Source organism: Apteryx rowi, unplaced genomic scaffold (assembly GCF_003343035.1).
Source record: "Apteryx rowi isolate R43461 unplaced genomic scaffold, aptRow1 scaffold_443, whole genome shotgun sequence".
Lineage (NCBI taxonomy): Eukaryota > Metazoa > Chordata > Aves > Apterygiformes > Apterygidae > Apteryx > Apteryx rowi.
The window spans coordinates 490814-511919 of record NW_020450698.1 but is presented as its reverse complement, the minus strand read 5'-3'; the positions used below and the strand labels follow the sequence as shown (position 1 = coordinate 511919).

Here is a 21106-nt window from a genome sequence, read left to right as displayed (position 1 = left end):
AATCTGGGAAGCAAATATCATTCAATGAATTATCCAGAAAACACTGCTATTTGAAGTGAGTGTCCGGTATGAAAGAGCCTATGCCAATTTTTATTCTCAGTTGATTAAAGTCAGTGTTTTTTGTTTATTGTTTAAATTCTGTAGAGCAAATAGTGGTCCCTATTTTGCTTGCTCTAGTAAGCAATGGGCAGTGTCTGACAGGCAGATGGGGGAGTCAGGACTGGAACTTAATGGAAATAGCTGAAGATAAGATTGTGGGGGTGGGGGGAGAGTTGTCTAAGCCATATGGCATGTGAAACCGAAGAAAGACTGGTTGTGGGAAATCTAGGCTGAAACATAATGAATTTGAATTGTAGGCTGTCAGAGAATGCCCTTATTACAGGTAAGTGTTTGGTGTCTTTATTTGCTAAGCCACTGTAGTGATCACAGGCATTGCCTATTGGCTGACCTTGTATTTTGCATAAAACTTGCCTGACTTGTTCTGAATTTCCTGGATAAAAAATATTTGCCCTTGTTATTTACTGTTACCAGACAGAATGAATTCTAATATTAATGCTTGTATCTTCCTCTCAGGGCAAGTTCATCAGAATCAACTTTGATGTCAATGGCTACATTGTTGGAGCCAATATTGAGACCTGTATCCATGCCATATAGCTATTTAAAAGAAAGAAATTACAGGGTGTAGAGTGTGGCAATAATAGAACCTAGTAATCTCTTCACAACTGACTTTTGTGAGGTTGAGAATGTGGTAGGAGGCATTTAAATTTATGCTAGCAAGATTCCTGCTGTAGTCTCCTGTTTCTTCATAGAGTATTTTGTAACCTTTGTGGTCATGGTGGAAATCTCTTCTGAATGGATTAAATGACTTCTAGTCTTAGGAGGCTGGAATGGCAATGTAAACTCTGATAAGTTGAATAGCTTTGGGATTTCATGAGCCGTTCTCTCTTCTGCCTAAGGGAGGTGGAGAAGGGTGGCCGCTTCTTCATTTTTTATCATTTAGGCCTCTCTTATCACAGCCATCATACAGAGGTTGGCAGAACTGAGACCGGAAGCTCAGCAGGTTGTTTACTGGTGATAACTGCTAAATCAATGCCCCTGTTAATTGGTGTGAGGAGAACACCAGGTAGTACTAGCTTTTCTCCTGCCATAGAATAGGAAGCGATTCGTGTGTCATACCATGTTCCTTGACTTTGTAAAGATCTACTGGAGAAATCGCGTGCAATTCGTCAAGCCAAAGAGGAGAGAACATTTCACATCTTTTACTACCTGCTGTCTGGGGCAGGGGAGCATCTGAAGAGTAAGTATGATTTTGTTGTAGTTATGGTATTCCCTCATTGTAATGACAGAGCATCCCAAGCACTGTAGACCAGGACCTATTCCTGTTCCTTTGTATTTTTTTGGCTCTGCCTCCTGCTTTTAGAGATAGTTACCCTTCCTCCACTTCCTCCCCACACTTATACATCTGTCTGCCCTCCCCCTGTACTTCTCAGTTCATGAAAACTTGCTTCTCTGGTTCCTTCCTATATGTGTCTCCTTGCCAGCAATGACTCTACACCATTCCTTATCTAAATCATTGTCCCATGTTTAGTCTTGTCTTGCATGGTGTAAACCCTTCAGTGCAGGAATGATCCTGCTATTATGAACTCGGCATTTAACTGAATGGAGCAAAGCATTTGGCATCTAAGCAGCTCTAGAAGTCTAGGATCCTAGTGCACCTAGCTTTAAAATCTCAGCCTAAGAGATCTTTGCTTAGTCAGAGCCCATGTTGTGTGAGAGCTGTAAACTGATCTGGAGGAAGGACAGGAGAGGCCTTTCCTTATAGTTGCTATTATTTCAAGAGCTTTTTATATTAACCTTCACCTGAGTTGAAACAAGCAAGGTATCTGAAACTAAAGGCAATTTACTTGTTAATCTCTGCTTCTTACAGAGAGAGATGGGGCATAATAATGATGGACACTCCTTTGGCAGAATTTTCCAGAGGAGGTAATAGAAAGAAATAAGGCAGAAACACTCTTACTTTTATTAAAAAAAAAAAAATAGAAAAAAAAGAAAAAAAAAAAGAAAAAAAAAGTCTTAACTGTTCTGCTGCCAGTAAAGCTGGTCTTAATACCAGATTCATCCAGCAAGTTACATCTCTGTTTGCTGTGAACAGAAAAGAGAACTAAGAGCCAGCTTTTCAAAAATAATTAAGCATAATATATCCTGAATTCTGAAAAGTATCTCTAGGATCTTAAGTATGTCTAAATCTGGTCCTCAGCTCTTGGCTGGAAAGGAGAGGGCATAACACAAGTGATGTTGTCTCTCTTTTTTCTATTGTACAGGAGAAAAAGACCCAGTCAATACTGGCAGGTTGTATTTGGGAGTGATTTGTAATGGTATTACTGTCCAATGTTAAAGTGAGTTTCAGGTACCTATAGCTGACCTTCCAAGGAGTGCTGATTCACTTTGATTGACCTGGCAACATATGCAATTCAGAAATTTGCTCAAAGTGGTAACTTGTTGTCCATAACAAAGGTCATAACTTTGCTTTTTCAATTCTTTCCTAAGCTGATCTGCTGCTGGAGCCTTACAACAAATATCGCTTCCTTTCCAATGGGCATGTTACAATCCCGGGTCAGCAAGACAAAGACATGTTTCTGGAGACCATGGAAGCAATGAAGATCATGGGCATCCCAGATGAGGAGCAGATGGGTATGAATCCTCTGGAGAGCTTGAAAATACAAGGAATGGAAAGAGGGAACAAACCATATCTAAAGTACAATTGAGCTCTAGACCTATTGGATTTTTTTTTTTTCTTCCACATAGTGTGCAAGTAGCAAATTTAGTGGCTTTGGAGCCAATCAGTCTCAGGATTTACCAGCATAGTTTCAGCTACTGCAGTTAGCCTTAGAAGTTAAACAGCCAATCAAGACATGCTTCTGTTTGCTAATTTTGTTCCCAATCTAAGGGTTCTTTATCCAGCTTATCAATTACACATCCAAGATACAAGAATTCACTCATCTTGTAAAGGCCTGCATGCTTTCCCTCTTCTACTGCACTTTTAAGTATCTAGTCCGGCAATGGTTGAATTAGTACTTTGAGAATTGCCTGATCATGGTGTCATTCTTTCCAGCTTAACACTGAACTGCTGATCAGAAATTAATATTTTCTGGTTCTGGGAGCACAGTACCATGACAGCCAAGCTGGCACTGCTGGCAGCCAGCACAAAGTGCAGTGGTACTTATTCACCAGAACTCTGTGCTACGTCTCATTTGTAATCTGCCTCACTGCTTTGGAACCAGTGTTCCACAGAATCTCAGTTTCTAAATGTATATGGTCTTCTAAAACCAGGATTGTCTTTCCCTACACTGGAGTAAGCATCTGTGGTGGTTTAAGAGGTCAGTGGTTCCTCTGCTGGAGGTTGCAGCTCTTGTGGTTGCAGGGGGATATGTGCCTGTGCTTTAGCTATTGCTCTTCAAAGTCCAGCCTATTATAAATCCATCCTACCATTGTCTACAGTTCAGTACAATGGCTGGTAAACTTATTGTGATCCTGAATCATCTGAAACTATTATATGGAGGTGAAGACATGTATGCCTAAGCTTAATTAAAGAACTGGCAACCTGATTTATTGTCAAGATGTCCTGCTATGCTCAGTTCTTTGAGTTATGTTTTTATGTATGCTCTAGGATGTCTTTGCTGTCAAATAAATGAGCTATTCGTTCCAACCGCTTCAGCAAAGATAGCTGGAATATTTTGCGCTTGCTGTTCAAGGTGGGAAGTGCATTAAATTTTCCTTTAGGCTTACAAGAATAATATCTATAGTAGATGGCTGGACAATAGGTTTATTTAGTTTCAGTGTAGAGTCTGAACACTAACTGTCTTCATTTATATGGGACAACATCAAAATAATCTGTCTGTCTGAGTGCCAGGACTTCGGAGTCAGCTGTCAAAGTGTTAGATTTCATAACACGCCACTAGGAACATGTATGTTTCTTTTCTGTCAGTCCTGAAGTAGCATCTGTGGAACCTTTGTTCACTCTGCTGGATATTGTTTTAAAAAAACAATAGAAAGTAGAGGATGAAAAAAGTCTTTGGCATGAAGTTCTCTTTGTGAGTGAGTGGCTCTTTACCTACTCAAGGCAACTAGAAACTATTATGCAGTGAGCCTTGATTTGAGATATATAGTGTGTGTATATATATATATATATAGTGTGTGTGTGTATGTGTGTGTGTGTGTGTATATATATATATATATATATAAAAATTGAGTTTATGCTGTGGTATTGAAAACTCTGTTCTTGTCTTAGCATCTGATGCTGCTTTTGTGATGTGCACTATTTGAAGCGTTTGTATACATCATTAGCAGTGGGCAGGTTGTTTCACTATGTCATTAGCAGTAGTTACAGTATAGGCACTTCAATGGCTCACAGCCTGCTGCCCTTCATAAACTGTAATGACTACAGACCTTGGTCAGGCAACTGAAAGTGATATGAGATTTAAGGAACAAAAACTTTCTACTCTTAATTGTTTTGTGCTCTTAATAACTAGCTCTTCCGTGTGTTCAAAAGTAGCCCTTAAAAAAAATAGTGAATTTTGGCCTTCTAACAGAAAAAAACATTTTTATCAAAAAATGTGGATGTTACAGGATGGGGCATGACCCTGGGTCCTTTCTCCTGCTTTTCTGCAGTGATGGTGAGAATTACTTAAATTCCCAGGCTGCATAGTCTTGCATGGTGGGGGGGGACTGGGAAAGCCCAATATTCTGAATCGGAGTCTCACAGGGGAGTTACTTATCTGTAGTGTTTTTTTCCTAAATTCCAGAACAATCTTTGGGATGTTGAGAAGGGCCTGAATTTCAGGACAGTCCCCACCCATCCAGTCTTGTCATCATCCTATTCTAATTTGATGTCTGTGGTCAAAAAGCATAAAGTGTCAACACATGCTGCTCTTATCATGCCTGACAGTGTTTGAGCTTTTGGTGATGTCTGATACTGAGCTTCTACTGTTTTAAAAGGTTTGCTGAGGGTTATCTCGGGTGTTCTTCAACTTGGCAACATCGTCTTCAAGAAAGAGCGCAATACAGACCAAGCCTCTATGCCAGACAATACAGGTAACCAACCTCATCCCCACCCCACTCCACCCCAAATAAAAACCCACAAAAATCTCAGGGGAAAAAAAGCCTATAAGAAGTTCTTGCAGGTAGAAGAATGTACATAGGGAATGTTGGAGTTGTGTGTGTGTGTGTATATGAAAAATAAATATATATATGTGTGTGTGTATACTTTTTTTAAATAAGGTAAATTATCTGTTGGAAGATCTGAAGTGCTCCTTTGTATAGATGCAAGTATATGCATTGTTTTGCCAAGTGTGTGTGTTTGCAGCCACCCATGGGCAGGAATGTGGCACTGCTCTTGTGATAGAACTAGGCAGGAAATACACATCATGACCAAATTAAAAGGGCTACTCCACTGGAATATGCAGTGTGTGTGTTTTAGCCAGAGTAAGAATGATGGCTCCTACAAACCTGTATTATCACACTTGCTTAAAGAATTAAAGGAAATATTCTTCATTAACTTTGTAGGTAGACTTGTAACTGTAAGAGTAAGGTGGATAGATTTGTGGTGGGTATAAAGCATGCATATATATTTTAATTGCACTGCCCATTGTAACATGTGTAAATAGTACCACATTTCATATGATAGAAGGCTATCTTTTGGAAGACTTATCTCTCAGAGCTTCATTATAGATGTACTGCAGAAATATGATAAGAGGTTGCTAATTTCTCTGCAAGCATGATTATATTTTTAGCTATTATTATCTTGGAAATTATGCTTTAAATGATGTCTTAGCAGGGAGAATAGGCGGGCTGATTTGGGATCTTTAATCTGAAATAGAGTTGTCTCAAAGGCTAATCAGCAGATGAAGACAGAACAATTAGCTTGATTAAGAAGTCAGTTATTTAGAGGTATCTTTAAATTGATGGCAGACTACTGTTAACTTTTTAAAGCTTCCATGTTATGACTTCATGGTACAAGAGTATTGCATCAAACTTACTGCTGTGGCTCTTGAAGAAGCTCAGTAACCTGTAGTGTGGGTTGTAGGGTTTTTCAGGGTTTTTGTTTTTGAAAATATTTTGCTTCATCTTATTAACCTGCTCTTCACTTAAGGTTTGTAGAAGCTGTTTCATGACTCTCTTAGGATACAGTTGCAGGAATTTCTCTTGCTTTCTGTGAGGAAAAACAAAGGAACACTAATCTTGTTGTTGTATCCTCTTTTTCTCTTTAGCTGCTCAGAAAGTGTCTCACCTTTTGGGTATCAATGTGACAGATTTCACTAGAGGTATCCTGACTCCTCGCATCAAGGTTGGACGAGATTATGTCCAGAAAGCTCAGACCAAAGAACAGGTATGCATTCTGTAAAAGTGAATGAGTACTTAGCTTTGTGGCAGCAAGGTTAAAACTTGACAGATGTGTTAAAGGTTTCTGTAGCATTTAATAGCCATTTTATGGCTGCAGTGTATGGCAACCACACCTGAATAATGTACAATGGAAATACTTCTAGTATTTCCTTGCTTGATCTGTACAGAAGTAGAAATCACCCTTTCCCTGCAGCACTTCTTCCCATCTGAAGAAAATAAGAATGTGACTCATTTAATTTTGGTGACTGCCTATCTCAAGGGAGAAAGTTTCTTTAGTGCTCTATGCAAGGATGATATTTCCAAGTTGCTGTAATACAGGAAACACTGTTTTTGAGTAGATCGGCTGCTGGGGTAAAAGAATTTGCAACTTGACCTTGAAACTGATCATATGTTTCTTAATATTCTTGACCTGGACAGTGCTGAATGTGCTCTAAATGAAACCTGACCCAGGAGCTAGTTGCCTTCTGAGTGGAGCAAAGTCCTCATGTTTACTGTGTGGGACTACTTCCTATGCTGCTCCTTCACGAACACACCCTTATTCTCTGTGTTCATAAACATGCCCCCATAACATGGAAGGGATTGGAAAGAGAACGCCAGATGAAATCTAGAAATAGTCACAGAATGCATTTCCATTTTGAGATTTGTTTTCTTGCCATATAGTATTTTTGCATCAATCATGGATAGTGGCATTGAGGAAAATAAGTCAGGCTTCACAAATCCTAAATTACAGAAACATTTTAATGCTTTTCTTTGAACCCCTTAAAAAATGCTATGAAGCTGTAGTCTTTGGAAGGGACTGGGCATCATTTTTATTTCTTGAATACCAGGCATTGGTTTCTTGAACAAGCAGAATCCTGAAGTTTGGCACTGACATGCTAATTTAATAAGACACATTCTTTGCTCCTGTTTATGGAGTATCACTGTGCTATCTGCTTTTCATTGTGAATAATCTCTGAAATGAGCCTTGTTCAGTGAGTCAGGTGGAGTAGAGAGGGGGCTATAGTTGTGCTCTTGGTGCCAAAACAGTATGCTCTGGACTATAACTCATCTCCTGATTTATTTATTTATATATTTTCTTGTCATTTTTTCTATATAGGCTGACTTTGCCATTGAGGCTCTGGCTAAAGCCACTTATGAACGTATGTTCCGGTGGCTGGTTATGCGTATCAACAAGGCATTGGATAAGACCAAGCGACAGGGTGCATCATTTATTGGAATCCTTGACATTGCCGGCTTTGAGATTTTTGAGGTAAGGAGATGTCTGGTTCTTGTTGTCTGCACAGTTTACCATGAAGCAAGAAAATCACTTAAAATCTGAAAAGAGTAGAATAATTTTGCAAAAGATGTGTATTTCACTTTTGTATTTGAGATCTCTGTTGATTTGAACTGACAGATAAGTTATTAAATAATATGTCAAAGTGCTTCATTCTCTAGTATTGTATGTATTCTGGAAGTATTTTTTCTCATTGCTGTATGTTCTGGTGCTTACAACTTTTTTGGCATGTGCATCACAAATATTTTAACTTTATAGTTCTGTGTATTCTTGATTCACTACACTGCAGAGTCTAAATGTTTGCTAGCCTACGGAAAAAAAAGTCTTCAAATACCATGCAGAATTATGGGTCACCATTGGACGTAATATTTCATGTCCGCCTCTAGTCTGCCTCAAAACATTTAAAGTATGATCCACTGAAACCTATTAGCACTATAAAAAGTGCTTCTAACCATTTTTTATCTTCCTGCTAATGGATTTTGGAAAAGACAAAGACAGGGTAGATCAAATGAGATTCAAAACATGTTCTGACCTGTGTATGCTCCTTTCTGCCAACCACTTGAAGAGGGGGGATCAAGGAGTGTGGTTTCACAAACAGCTAAACTAATTTAACAGCTCCTTGATTCAAAAAAGATCTTGCTCCTTTTCTTCTCTGCCATTCCTGGCCACACCACTGTAAGGCCCCTGTGCTGTTCAGCTCGCCAGTCCTGCAGAAATTCTTCTTCTTTGGGTAGCTTACAATTTAGTCAGTCTGTAGAGGGGAGTCCGAGCATAAAAACTGGTGCAGGATAAATGCAGTAGTTGAAGAGCTTAGGGAAAGGTAGGGAGAGATGGAAAAGAAGGAAAGTGGGAGCTCCCCCTATAGGCGGCAGTGAACTGTTAGACCAGATCATTGCCTCCTGAAACTAGTTTGGGAATGTGGCTTCCCATTATACTTGGTCTGGAGTAACCAGAGGCTCCCCTCAGAAAAGAACTATCCCGTCATCCCCATCCATCCCAGCCATTCAACTCCTATCACCTGAGTTGTGCAGCTAAAAGGTGAATTGGATCAATTCATTCATGAAATTGAAAACTATTCCACAGAAAAGTTGCTTTGTTTCTCTCTGATCAGGTTGTTGATCTAACTCCACCTTTGGTTGCATGGTTGCTGCACCTAATGAAAAGGAAGGGACTGGAAATATGTGGTTAGGAATGACAAAGACATGGAGGAAGTAAAAGCAGGATCATTCTCTGCAGCAACTTCATTATATTAAGTGTAGTCTAACATGAAGATGCATCCTTGGTTATTAGTCTTGTCCCTGGAGTTTGAAGAGATCTGGAGGTTTTGAAGAAACTGCTTCCCCGACTTTCCTTTCCCTATGAGTTTGTACGTGAGGATTAAAAGGGGCTTATCAGTCCTCACGCTCAGAAATCCGTCCTCAGGCTCCCATTGCCAGTGAAGAGGACTTGCCAGCTCAGAGTTTGTGAGAAAACCAGAGGCTTTTCTGATCCCAGGTTAAGTAGCTGCAGTAATTCTTCTGTTGTTTATGACTAAGCATTCTTTTGCAAAGTCTGAGGAAAAGACTGAGGAACAGTGTGTGTAAACTCCCATAGGGATTGTAAAAGCGATGTAGTTACATGTGACGGGAAATGCAGTTCATAAGCAAAAGGGGTTATTTACAAAGTACTGTTCACCTCAGGGACTACACAGAACACTCACTTAGAATTCCTCAGCTACAGATGTGATCTTTAGTGCTAACAGAACAGTAGGTATGTCTTCAAAAGCAACTGTTCAAATACCCTCTACCTTTTTCTTCATTAGCTGAACTCCTTTGAGCAGTTGTGTATTAATTACACAAATGAAAAGTTGCAGCAGCTCTTTAACCACACCATGTTCATTCTGGAGCAAGAGGAGTACCAGAGGGAGGGCATAGAGTGGAATTTCATTGACTTTGGCCTGGATCTGCAGCCCTGCATTGATCTCATAGAGAAGCCGGTAAGAAGCCTTGTTCTCCTACCCTCAGCAAGAAATGGCTGCATTACTTTTGCCATCAAGCATATGACGTAGATTGGAAACTAGCTTTCTGGCTTTTGTAATCCTCTACTGACAGAGTGGTTTGCTTAGAAGCAGAAGTGAACAGTTTCTTTCTTGTCTGAAAGTATATATCACCAAAAAATCTGTTAGTATCCCTCCTGTAGGATGTATTGCATAAATATAGATCACCTAGTCAGCCATCTGGTCTTCTCTCAAATTTGTCTCGGTTTGTTTAGATCTGCATGGTGCTAGATGCATAACTGTGGCTTAACAATAAGCAGTGAAAACTACCTTAGTCGTCTGCAAGTGCAATGAGAAGCCATAAACCTCTGATGCTTTCGTTTTGCTCTAAGGAAGCTTGGAAATACATATGTTTCATAGTAGTTGTTCCAATAGTAAGGACTAGTATGTGAAATTTTCTGCTATGGTATCTGTATTTAGATACCTCTGTATATCTGGAGAACAGAGTGATAGTGTTCCTTCTATTAAAAAGTTTTTTTTTTCACTCTAAGATACCCCAGAAAAATATATGCTGTCATGAAAGACACCTTTCTTATAGAAGAATGTTTGGAATTATGTTTATGTTCAGAATCCAGATGTGGACCTTGGAGGGTTATTTGCAATTTCTATTAGTACAGAAGTAGCTAAACTGATGTGATAGGGGTCAGGTTTGCATATTCTTTTTTTTCTAGTTGTCTAAAGCTGTTAATCATCAGTGTAGTCATGTATTTAATGCTGTTTTGATGTTTCCCTACTTCAAGGCTGGGCCCCCTGGTATACTGGCCCTACTGGATGAAGAGTGCTGGTTCCCAAAAGCGACAGACAAAAGCTTTGTGGAAAAGGTTGTACAAGAACAAGGCACCCACCCCAAGTTCCAGAAGCCAAAACAGCTGAAAGACAAAGCTGATTTCTGTATCATACATTATGCTGGCAAGGTAAAGAATTAGTAGCTAAAATATGAACATTCAGAACATCTGCTACATTTTCTGATGCATAACCACTGTTTCTTAAAAAATGTCTAATTTCCAATATGACTACCTATGGGAGACCATGGGAAACCAGTGGGAGACTTTACAGAGTTTTTTCCATCACTGTGGATCTCTACACAGCCTAGGGAACTTGCCTGCAAGGTACTGGTTATACATATAGTTGAAGACATGTCAACTTGAGACCAATTTAAATTTGTTCTCTGTGACTTGGTGAAAATTGGAGATACTTTTCAGAAATCTTGCATCAAGACCTCATCACCAAAAGTGATGGTGCAGTGTTTTTTTTGTCACTCTTTGGATAGTGCGTACTGATATTGCATATCCATTCCTTTTATTGACAGAACAGACTATGCAACTGTTTGTTAGGATTTGAAATTTGTAGGTATGCTTGCTTAGATGCCTTCAAAAGGCAAATCCAAGAATGATTTGATAATCTACTGTTGCTTGTGCAAACCTCAGTGCTTCATTTTTAGCCTTGCAGGATCTTGTTACATCCTGTGCTGCAGAAAATCCTCCCTAGTTTCTTGACGCATATATTTTCTCTAGGTGGATTATAAAGCAGATGAGTGGCTGATGAAGAATATGGATCCGCTGAATGACAACATTGCTACTCTTCTCCACCAGTCGTCGGATAAGTTTGTGTCTGAGCTGTGGAAAGATGGTACATTATTAATCCTTTTTCTTATTTCTGTTTTACCTGGAAGAATTTATTTGATCATCAAAAGTCTGTAAAAAAGTGCTACATTATTCCATGTAAACTAAACCACAAAGATGAGCTTTGTCTGGAACTTTCTTTGCTTAGGCCATGGTATTGTATTAAAAGTTTACTGTAACTGAAGAGGAAGGTTCACATGCATCAACTTATGTTTAGCTTGCTACTCATATAGCAGTTATTTCTCCAAACCAAGAGCACTAGGCTAAAATGTGAATGTGCCATTATGTCCCAGCAGCTGGTTTAGCTGCAGCACTCAAACATAAGATCTGAGGTTGAACATGGCTTTTAGTCCTGGTGACTGGCGTGTTCTTGCTGCAGTGTCATTTGGTATTTTACTCTTTCTTCTCTGGGTTTATCTGCTTTTGAGTCTTACTGTTGCTGTCACTTTCTGTCTTGGGTTTTCTTTGACGTCTCTGTCTGTTGCAGAGATGCAGAGCGTTCAGAGAGCCTATTTCTATCAACACTTTCCTATTCTTCATCTAGAACCAGGTGACTGAGAAACCCAGCTGTTGTCATGTGTGTAATGCATCCTAGAACCATGCAAGACATGCTTCCGTTAACTTCTCTCTGTCCCTTTGCTATACCTGCTTGTCTTTCTTGTTCATTTCCTTTGCTTTGTGCTAGTAGTTCCTCATGGACTTAAAAACAAAAGCCAAACTCTCACCTTGCAAGTGGATACATGAAAAATATGGATACGTTCAGGCGCTAATGATGCTCTTGCAAGACTTGCATAGGGACAGCTAAAAGCAAATACCTGTCAACCATTTGAACATAGAGCAAGCAAGGTTGTATTTCATTGCAAGCTTTGGAAGGAAGATTCCTGAAGCTACATTTAAACTGAAGTTGAGTTGGATATTGATTCTAGTGATGAGATTTAACTTCAGCTGCTAATCGTTTAAAAGAAAGTTAGTCTGGCAAAGTAACTTGTACGGCATGAAAAATGGCTATTGGCAACTTGTGCCTAACAAGGCCTTTGCTATGTGAGGCTGACAAAATCCTTTTGAACTTGACATGTCAACTGGACCACAGCTGATCAGTTCTCATGTATTGTTCTTAGCTGAATCTTCTGTTGCAAGCAACTGTCTTTTTTGCTATCTTGATGTAGACCGGAGGACTAAAGATTTTAAGAGGATTGTTCCAGCTAGAATCTGGGACGCTCTTCTGTGGATTTCCCTGTGATGTCATCTAGTAACATAACCTTCTTTTCTTTCTGATAAGACAACCTTGACCCTATTCTAATGGCTGCTCTGGAAGTGTGCAGTTGTAAAGTAATATTAGGTATAAATGAAAGTGTCTATCTCTTATTGTTTCTTCTTTTGTAGGGGCTTCTCTTGATGGATTTTTTTCAATCAGAAGCAAGTTATGTATTTTCTGAAGTGAAGATAGGGAGCCTGAGAGTGGGCATCAGCCAACCACTAAAGATTAAAGAGAACTAGTAGCTTGAAGCCCTTTAGAAAAATGTGCTCAGGAGTGTGGGAATTTTGTAGGGATATGGCTTTTTTTTTTGTTTGTGTGGCTGAGTTTTTGTCTCAGTGTTGTAAAGCAGTGAGGAAAAAGAATACTTTAGTTTCTTCTTGCCCCTTCTACTCTAGAATCTAGTTGGCTTTTATTGGGAGGAAAAAAAATGTGTATGTGGAGTCCACCAATCAAGATGATAGCTTCATAAGTGTTTGGATGTCACTGTGGCATAGTGGAGAAAACTGTTGGGGCAGAGAGTTCTGACTTTCTCCCAGTGGTAGTGTTAATGCAACTGTCTAGTCTCAAAGTCATAGAATACTTGTACTCCAAAAATAATTCAAACAGTGGTATCTTGAAGTTTGGTGTCTGTCATGACTTCATACCATGTTTGCTCAGTTTACAAGTAGATATGGCTTTTCTGATCGCCAGTCATGGCAGTTCTTCCTGTATGTAACACAAGAGTCAAGCTGGGCTTTTTCTCTAACTGTGGCCCCATTTGGATTAGAGTTAACTAATAGTTGACTCTGCTGGGCTAGCAGCTAGAACTCTTGGTTTGTCATTTTTTTTGTTGTAATCTAAACAAGTAGAAGCATCTGAAACTTATTGTGCCACTTCTAGATTGCTCTTCAGGAGCTGCCTTCTGTAGTATCAGTAGAGTATGTTTGGGAGTAAGTTTGACTCCATCACTCAAACTTCCTGTAGTGAGCTGTTGCTTTTCTTTTTCCTTTTTTTCTTTTTTTTTTCTTTTTCCTCCTTCCTGCTCCTATCCCTGCACAAGTACTGTATAGGAGTCAACATCTGTGTAGAGATGAAGCAAAAAGGATCCTGCAGCTCCTCTCATTTATCCTGTTCTATCCAGATGTTCTTTGTACGTTCCAATGCTTCCTTTGGTTGTGGCAGAATTTTAATGTTCTTTCTTATGCTCTCTCTAGTTGATCGTATTGTTGGGCTGGATCAGGTGGCTGGCATGTCAGATACAGCATTGCCAGGGGCCTTTAAAACCAGAAAGGGTATGTTCCGAACAGTGGGACAGCTTTACAAGGAACAGCTGGCTAAACTGATGGCTACCTTAAGGAACACCAACCCCAACTTCGTCCGTTGCATCATCCCCAACCATGAGAAAAAGGTAAAGGCAGTTATAACACTACAGCATATGCAGTCTTACATGGGCTTCCTGGAGGATATGACTGGGTTTTTATCCCTTGTCAGGTTTTGCAAGGGATCTTATAGAGGTCCTCTTTTCTCAGTATCTGTTTTTAAGGTCATCCTAAATAACAGTGTACTTGCTGGAATTTTGGAGACTCATCTTTGCAGTTCTCCTTAAGATGACATAAGAACCTTCACTTTCTTCTTACAGAAAAGGATGGGACCTTGCCGCTTTTAAAAAAAAAAAAAAAGGGGGGGGGCAGGGGCATGGGGGTAAACCTTTCATATAAAAGCTATATGCTACTTATAAAATCTGCTTTTCTTCACTAGGCTGGCAAACTGGACCCCCACTTGGTCCTTGATCAACTTCGCTGTAATGGAGTGCTGGAGGGAATCCGTATCTGTCGTCAAGGTTTCCCCAACAGAATCGTCTTTCAGGAATTCAGACAAAGGTATAGCCTAGAAAAGAATCTGAAGCAGTCTTTAACCTGGCAAAATTCAGACACAGGTGCAGTAACCGAAATATTTTATTGAAGCTTAATTGCCACTGTTTTGAAAGGCAGTCACATAGAACATTGGTCTCTTGATACTCCCTGGCCCAAAGCCTCCAAGAGCATCTGTGACTTCTTCTCTGGTAAACATCTAGTTAAGGTGAGAGGTAGAGGACATCATCTAAGACTGCAGCTTCATACTCTGTTGTCTGGAGATGCAAATTTTTTTTCTTCCAACAATACTAGAAGCTGTCAAACTCATGATGCCATAGAAATTCATTACTGAAATTTTCTGTTTCCAGAGATACCTGTCTAACTAGTCTAATGCTTTGTTCTCTTCAGATATGAAATCTTAACTCCAAATGCAATTCCCAAAGGATTTATGGATGGAAAGCAGGCTTGTGTGCTGATGGTAAGACATCCCATAAACTCTACTTAGATTTCCCCAGCACTTCCGTAAAATTTATTCAAGCTGTGCATTCCATAGGCATTTTAAATATATCTTGTACTCACAGACTGAAATTCCAAAGTCAAATGTTTTGTCTGGGAGAAGGAGGATGCAAAAAGGTGTGTCTTGGCTTCACAGTTGTAGGCCATTGGCTAGCATGAGGTTCAATAATCCTAGGCAAAGAGGGCCTTTCAGTTTCCACGGATGCATACACTTTGAAATGCCAGCGGTATTAATAGAATCAAAATGTTTAAAGGCATTAACATTGTCTTTGGTGCATGCTTGAAATATGGGCTTCAAGGAAAGCTCTTTGGAATGGCCTGCTGACGACAAACACTTTCAATGAAGGCTCCAATTAATTTCTGCAGAATTGCCTCCTTTGAAGGGAAGGCTTTTGCTCCGTAGCCTTATGACTAGGGGAAACTGAATTGAAACTGTCTGTAAGGGATTCCCTTTTATCCTGTCTCAAAGGAATGTACCTTCTTCCTCTTAACTGATGTAAGTATTGGCAGCAAATCCTTTAAAAGAAGGGAAAACTGGCTGGGGTGCTTTTTCTGGCGAAGATCAGGACTAGGAAAAATTGAATAGGAAGGATCAACAGATGCCTTTCCCTTTAGGAAAGGAAAAGGACGGTTGAGACCAGATACATGTTTCTCACAGTACCCTTGTAGTTTTGACTGCTTGATTTGATGCTGTATTAAACAATGCCTTCTATCATATTTTCTGTCCTTTGCTGCCTCCATCTCATGCTGTGCTTGACTGAGCTCCAGCTCCTGTAATTGGGACAGGTCTGTTTTGGGAGCTAAGGGGTATCTTACAGCCATGAGAGACAGATACGTTTTGTGATGCTTCATGTGAAGCAGTCTTTGAGATACGTTCTTCTCTTTCTCTCATTTTAGATCAAAGCATTGGAGCTGGATTCCAACCTTTACCGAATTGGACAGAGTAAAGTGTTTTTCAGAGCTGGAGTCCTTGCTCATCTTGAAGAAGAGAGAGACCTGAAGATCACAGATGTCATTATTGGCTTCCAAGCATGCTGCAGAGGCTACCTGGCCAGAAAGTAAGGACCATATTCTATAAAGTACAATATACGTGTGCATATTCCTCCCCTTCAGGTACAAGTTTCAGAAAAGATAACTAGCAGTGATTTTTATTTTTTATTTTTTTCCAGAAAGGCCATGATTCATTCTTTGTATGTAACAGCTGATATTTGTTTTAGGGTTTTCTGATCTCTGCAATGCTTGGCTTCGTGCACCTGCAGAAAAACTGTGTACTGCTATCCCATGCACTACTAGAGCAGTAAAGTCTATTCCTCTCTGTAGGAACTCTACTACAGTCAAGGTTTTTGATGGAAGAGCTGCAAACTGCAAATGTGAAAATGAAAAGGTCTTAGTACAATTCTGATTAGGAGATGTAGGATTTCTCTTAAACTACTAGGTAGGACTGCAAATGGTACATTCTACAAACAAAAGTAGTAACTGTCAAATTGACTGGCAGGAAAATGTACTTCTGTGTTTCAGATCTTCTTGTGTGAAATGATAAATAGTGAGGCTTTCCAGATTAGAAGATATTAGGGAAAAACATTATTTAATTAAGAAGAAAGTGAATAAAGGAAGAGATAACCAGTCTTACCAGAGCAATAAAAGACTTAAAAGGCTAGAGGATGTTCACTGGAAACATTGCTCTGATTTTTAGGAGGGGACCTTCTAAAAATAAAATTCAGAGGTATCTAATAAAGGGTTTGATGGAGAGAATTGTGTGCAAATGTGGCTTTCTTTGTTGTCTGACCTCCACTTATTTTGCAGAGCCTTTGCTAAGCGCCAGCAGCAATTGACAGCCATGAAAGTGCTTCAGAGGAACTGTGCTGCCTACTTGAAACTGAGGAACTGGCAATGGTGGAGGTTGTTCACCAAGGTATTGTATTCCCTTTGCAATTTTGGCAAAGGGCCTATGGTTGCATTTTCAGCTTCTTATCCTGAAACAGAGTAAAGAATGCTTCCTTTGGAACTGAGTTGGCTTGCAACTACACATTGATCCATTTAGGTGCAGAATATCATAAGTAGAGGCAATATTTTACAACTGTGCTGTCTGCCTGTATAATCCAAGTGCAAGGCTATGTGCAATTAATGCTGTGGAAGAGCATCTTTTAGTACTTCAAGCCTAGAAAAAGATGGCTTGCTTTGGTGGTATGGCACTTTGAAAAGCCAGTTACTGCTTGGCTAGTCAGTTTGGTAAGACAGAGATTGTTTACATGGGGAGAGGCTTATCTTTTTCCTCTGGAGCTGTAAGAGCAAAAGGAAAGCACTAAGATCTGATTTTACTATTAGACTTGCACATGTTTTACCTTTTATAAAGATAGTGAACACATGCAAATATGGCCTTTTAATTTATGAGATTTCTTGCTTTTTAGTTTTTAGCAGTGAGACTTTTCATCTAAATCAGAATAGATAACAGAGTTTAAACTGTTCTTTTTTCTATGAAATTACTTTTTTTTTTCTTTTTTTAATATGTAGGAGCAGAGAGTGTGCTGGTGTTTGGTTTTTGTTTACATTGACCTCCTGTGAACTGCCCCAATGTACAGCAACTTTTTTACTCTCTTGCTGTTACTATTTAGTCTCTGTTCCTTGAGGCTCCTGGAATTTACCCATCTATTTCCTGATGCATCCCAGCTGGGAGGAAAGGATGGGCAGGCAGACAGAGTTACTGGCAGAGTAGACTATATCGAGTCCTCCATGATTCTGCTAGTGTTCAGAGCAAAACTTGTGGCAATTGGTCAGTCATTTAGATGTGATGCTGATCAAGTGTTGTTTTAGCAGATGCTCATCAAGTGCATGAGTGTTTCTCCATGTTGTTTTCCCTTTTCTTACACTTCTCCTATTGCCTTGGTTTCCTTTGCAGGTGAAACCTCTTTTGCAAGTAAGCAGGCAGGAAGAGGAGATGATGGCCAAGGAAGAAGAACTAATGAAGGTCAAGGAGAAGCAGCTAGCTGCAGAAAACAGACTGAGTGAGATGGAGACCTTCCAGGCCCAGGTGAGTTGGCAGATCTCATGCATAAAACTCACTTTCTCTACCTATCCAACTGCTTGAAGGCTCTTCCTTTCTCTTAGTGGTCTGATAGACAAGTTACAGGATTCCTGCTTGTTGACAGTGTAGCTTAGCTACTGTCTTGTTCAGTTTCTTCTGCCCTTCTCTCCAGCTTGGTTCTGCTAGCAGGTCGTTTTGTACAGTGAGCAGCTATGGCTCTGCCATATCCATTATGTGAAGAAAAGTCTGCTTTGGCTGAGTATCACAGAGAGCTGCTGAATTCATCCTGGTCACTAATGGCATCCATTTGGATTGAAGCACAGAAGGTGGGGGGAGGATTGTTACTCTGTAGGGCTGATATCTGTGTTACATTTATGGGGGAAAATTAGATAATCTCCTTATTTCAAATGGGATGATCTTTAGAAATTTGTTAAGGTAAATATAATGTTATGTGGTTGTGATGCATGATTTATAAAGGGGAACAGACGCTTAAATATATTTTGACATTTAGGTTTTGATTAGCAGCAGGAGGCTGCTGCCATGGTTAAGTTTGTAACTGCAGAACATAGGAGCAAGCTAACTGCAGTTACCACAGATCACTAAGTGCTTTGGTGAATTGGAGCTTATCTTACAGCAATTTCTGGGTTTGTGTCTGATGTAGCTAATGGCGGAGAAAATGCAGCTGCAGGAACAGCTGCAAGCAGAAACTGAACTGTGTGCTGAGGCTGAGGAGATAAGAGCTCGCCTTACGGCCAAAAAACAAGAACTAGAGGAGATCTGTCATGATCTTGAGGCCAGGGTGGAGGAAGAAGAAGAACGGTGTCAGCATCTGCAGACTGAAAAGAAGAAAATGCAGCAGAACATTCAGGTAATGCTTTAGGAATGTCATCTCTTGTCAGTAAAGAGGATAGTAAGGGTTAGAGAGCGGTCAGCAGTCTCAGCTGGGAGGGGAACGGGAGAGAATGAAAAAGTAGCATAGAAAATCTACCTGTGGAAATAGCAATAGAACACACTAATACTGGTGGTGAGCCAAAGGTGCTCAGACAGCCCTCTGGAATGGGCTGTTCCATTCTCGAAGATTATGGTTGCTTGTCAAATAATTGGACAAGGCCTTGCTTAAACCAGGTGTTTTGGGGATGGTAGCAATCTTCTTTGCAAAATAGTATTGTTTATTCTTCTAGAAAATTTTTTTGTAAGAACTCCGTGTGGTGCATTGCCATGGCATAAAAAGTCACTTCTGTAAAGTGATAATATTACTTTGAAGAAAGGGTAAAGATGCACTCCAAGTCCTAGTATTGGTATTGTGCTATTATACTGCTCAGTGACCAGCACTGACAGATGTCATGCTTTTATGTGGGTGTTATGAAGGAACTAGAGGAGCAGCTTGAAGAAGAGGAAAGTGCAAGGCAGAAGTTGCAGCTAGAAAAAGTTACCACAGAAGCCAAACTGAAGAAATTGGAAGAAGATGTGATAGTTTTGGAAGATCAGAATATCAAATTGGCCAAGGTAAGACTCTTGCAGCTCCCTGTGCCAGCTAAAGATGCTCAGAATGCTCTCCTGGAGCCACCTACCAAAGGCTGGGCTTTCCTATGTTATGGGGAACTTATGAATTAATTCAATTCTGGTCATGAGCAACTCTGACCTGAATTTAGTTATGAAATTAACTGCCAGCCTGTATCCTTTGCAAGTCAGTATTGTATGATTATATAGCCTTGACTAAATCACAATCCTTGAGCATGCCTTTGTTGTTACATTGTTACACCAAACAGGATCCAGTTACTTCATTAACTGACTTTCCTTTCAGCTTGAAAAGGCTATCAAATACAAATCCTTAAGTAACCAGTTATTTGAATACTGACTGGAATCTTGAAAAGATTTCTTTGCTTCCGAGTTTCCTTGTAGCAGAAGTAGGCACTCATGATGTTTACATCTTTAAGCACAGTCAGCTCTGAAAAATCTCCTATAATCCCAGCAACTGCTTTGACACTATCTTCTCAATTCTTCAGGAAAAGAAACTCTTGGAAGACAGAATGTCTGAATTTACAACCAACCTAACAGAGGAGGAGGAGAAATCTAAGAGTTTAGCCAAACTCAAGAACAAGCATGAAGCTATGATCACAGACCTGGAAGGTAAAAAGATCCTGCAAGGGACTCATTTGCCTAGTGTTAGATGGCTTCCTCTTAATATTTGTTGAATATCAATTTTATTTCTAGAGCTTTAGACTCACTCTTGTTTCTAAGGGGTTAAAAACTAGTGCTGTAGTGTGTATGCTATTGATTGGTTTGATAGAGCTGTTTGGCTGGCTGAAGGTTATGTGCCTTGTCAGCTGAGCCCTTGGTCTAAATAAAAATCCTATCCAAAGCAGCAGGCCAATGGAGAGAGGAGGCTGGTTCTTTCTTTTCCTGCTGTGGAAGTATCTTCACTTTTCTACTTCCAGTGGCATCGATCTGTCAGGGTTAGTGTAGCTTGTGATTTTCTGTTTGCACAAGTTCTTCAGAGCTCAAGCTAGAGGCATTTCATCTTGAGATTGGCCTGGTTAACACAGCAGGAGTCAGCTTTTTCCCTTTCAGCAAAGGGAGAGGGTATCTTGTGTTCAGCATCATTTAATGAGTGCTTGTGCCTCTGTGGTGTGGGTTAGGAGGGACTGGCATTGTGCCGGTTGTTTATTCTTTTACAATGAAGGGGGGGTTGGCTGACAGGTGAGGGAGATGGACTTTGCCCAGATCTGGTTTGAGACAAAATATAAGGGCAGCTGCATGTATAGATTTTGACAGAATAATGCACTCAAACTACTGTCTGGACACTTGTATTGCTTGGAAAGATACTATTGCTTAGATAGCTTTGTTTCCCCTGCAACAAAGTCTTGTGCAATGTTCTTTAAATGAGTATGCTTCAGCCATGCTAACTGCTGTGTCCTCATCTCCTTCAGAACGTCTGCGACGTGAAGAGAAGCAGAGGCAAGAATTGGAAAAGACTCGTAGAAAGCTTGAAGGAGACTCCAGTGATCTACATGACCAGATTGCTGAGCTGCAGGCTCAGATTGCAGAACTCAAAATGCAGCTGGCCAAGAAGGAAGAGGAGCTACAGGCAGCCTTAGCTAGGTGAGAATCTGACCTCTGGGACCACCAGATCAGGAAGTATTTCTTCT

General features: G+C 40.1%; 1 protein-coding gene across 1 annotated transcript in view; it reads left to right on the top strand.

Annotated features, from left to right (window-relative positions):
• MYH9 (myosin heavy chain 9) overlaps positions 1-21106 on the top strand; it is a 73266-nt gene that overhangs the window by 40105 nt on the left and 12055 nt on the right. Inside the window, exons 7-25 of the mRNA XM_026076942.1 lie at positions 574-637; positions 1199-1297; positions 2548-2691; positions 4996-5091; positions 6267-6385; positions 7496-7648; positions 9474-9647; positions 10448-10621; positions 11222-11336; positions 13781-13974; positions 14325-14446; positions 14828-14897; positions 15833-15993; positions 16739-16847; positions 17832-17963; positions 18619-18825; positions 19326-19463; positions 19964-20087; positions 20888-21059. Of these exons, the coding sequence (XP_025932727.1) occupies positions 574-637; positions 1199-1297; positions 2548-2691; positions 4996-5091; positions 6267-6385; positions 7496-7648; positions 9474-9647; positions 10448-10621; positions 11222-11336; positions 13781-13974; positions 14325-14446; positions 14828-14897; positions 15833-15993; positions 16739-16847; positions 17832-17963; positions 18619-18825; positions 19326-19463; positions 19964-20087; positions 20888-21059 (2567 nt within the window). The remainder of the gene's footprint in view (positions 1-573; positions 638-1198; positions 1298-2547; positions 2692-4995; positions 5092-6266; positions 6386-7495; positions 7649-9473; positions 9648-10447; positions 10622-11221; positions 11337-13780; positions 13975-14324; positions 14447-14827; positions 14898-15832; positions 15994-16738; positions 16848-17831; positions 17964-18618; positions 18826-19325; positions 19464-19963; positions 20088-20887; positions 21060-21106) is intronic.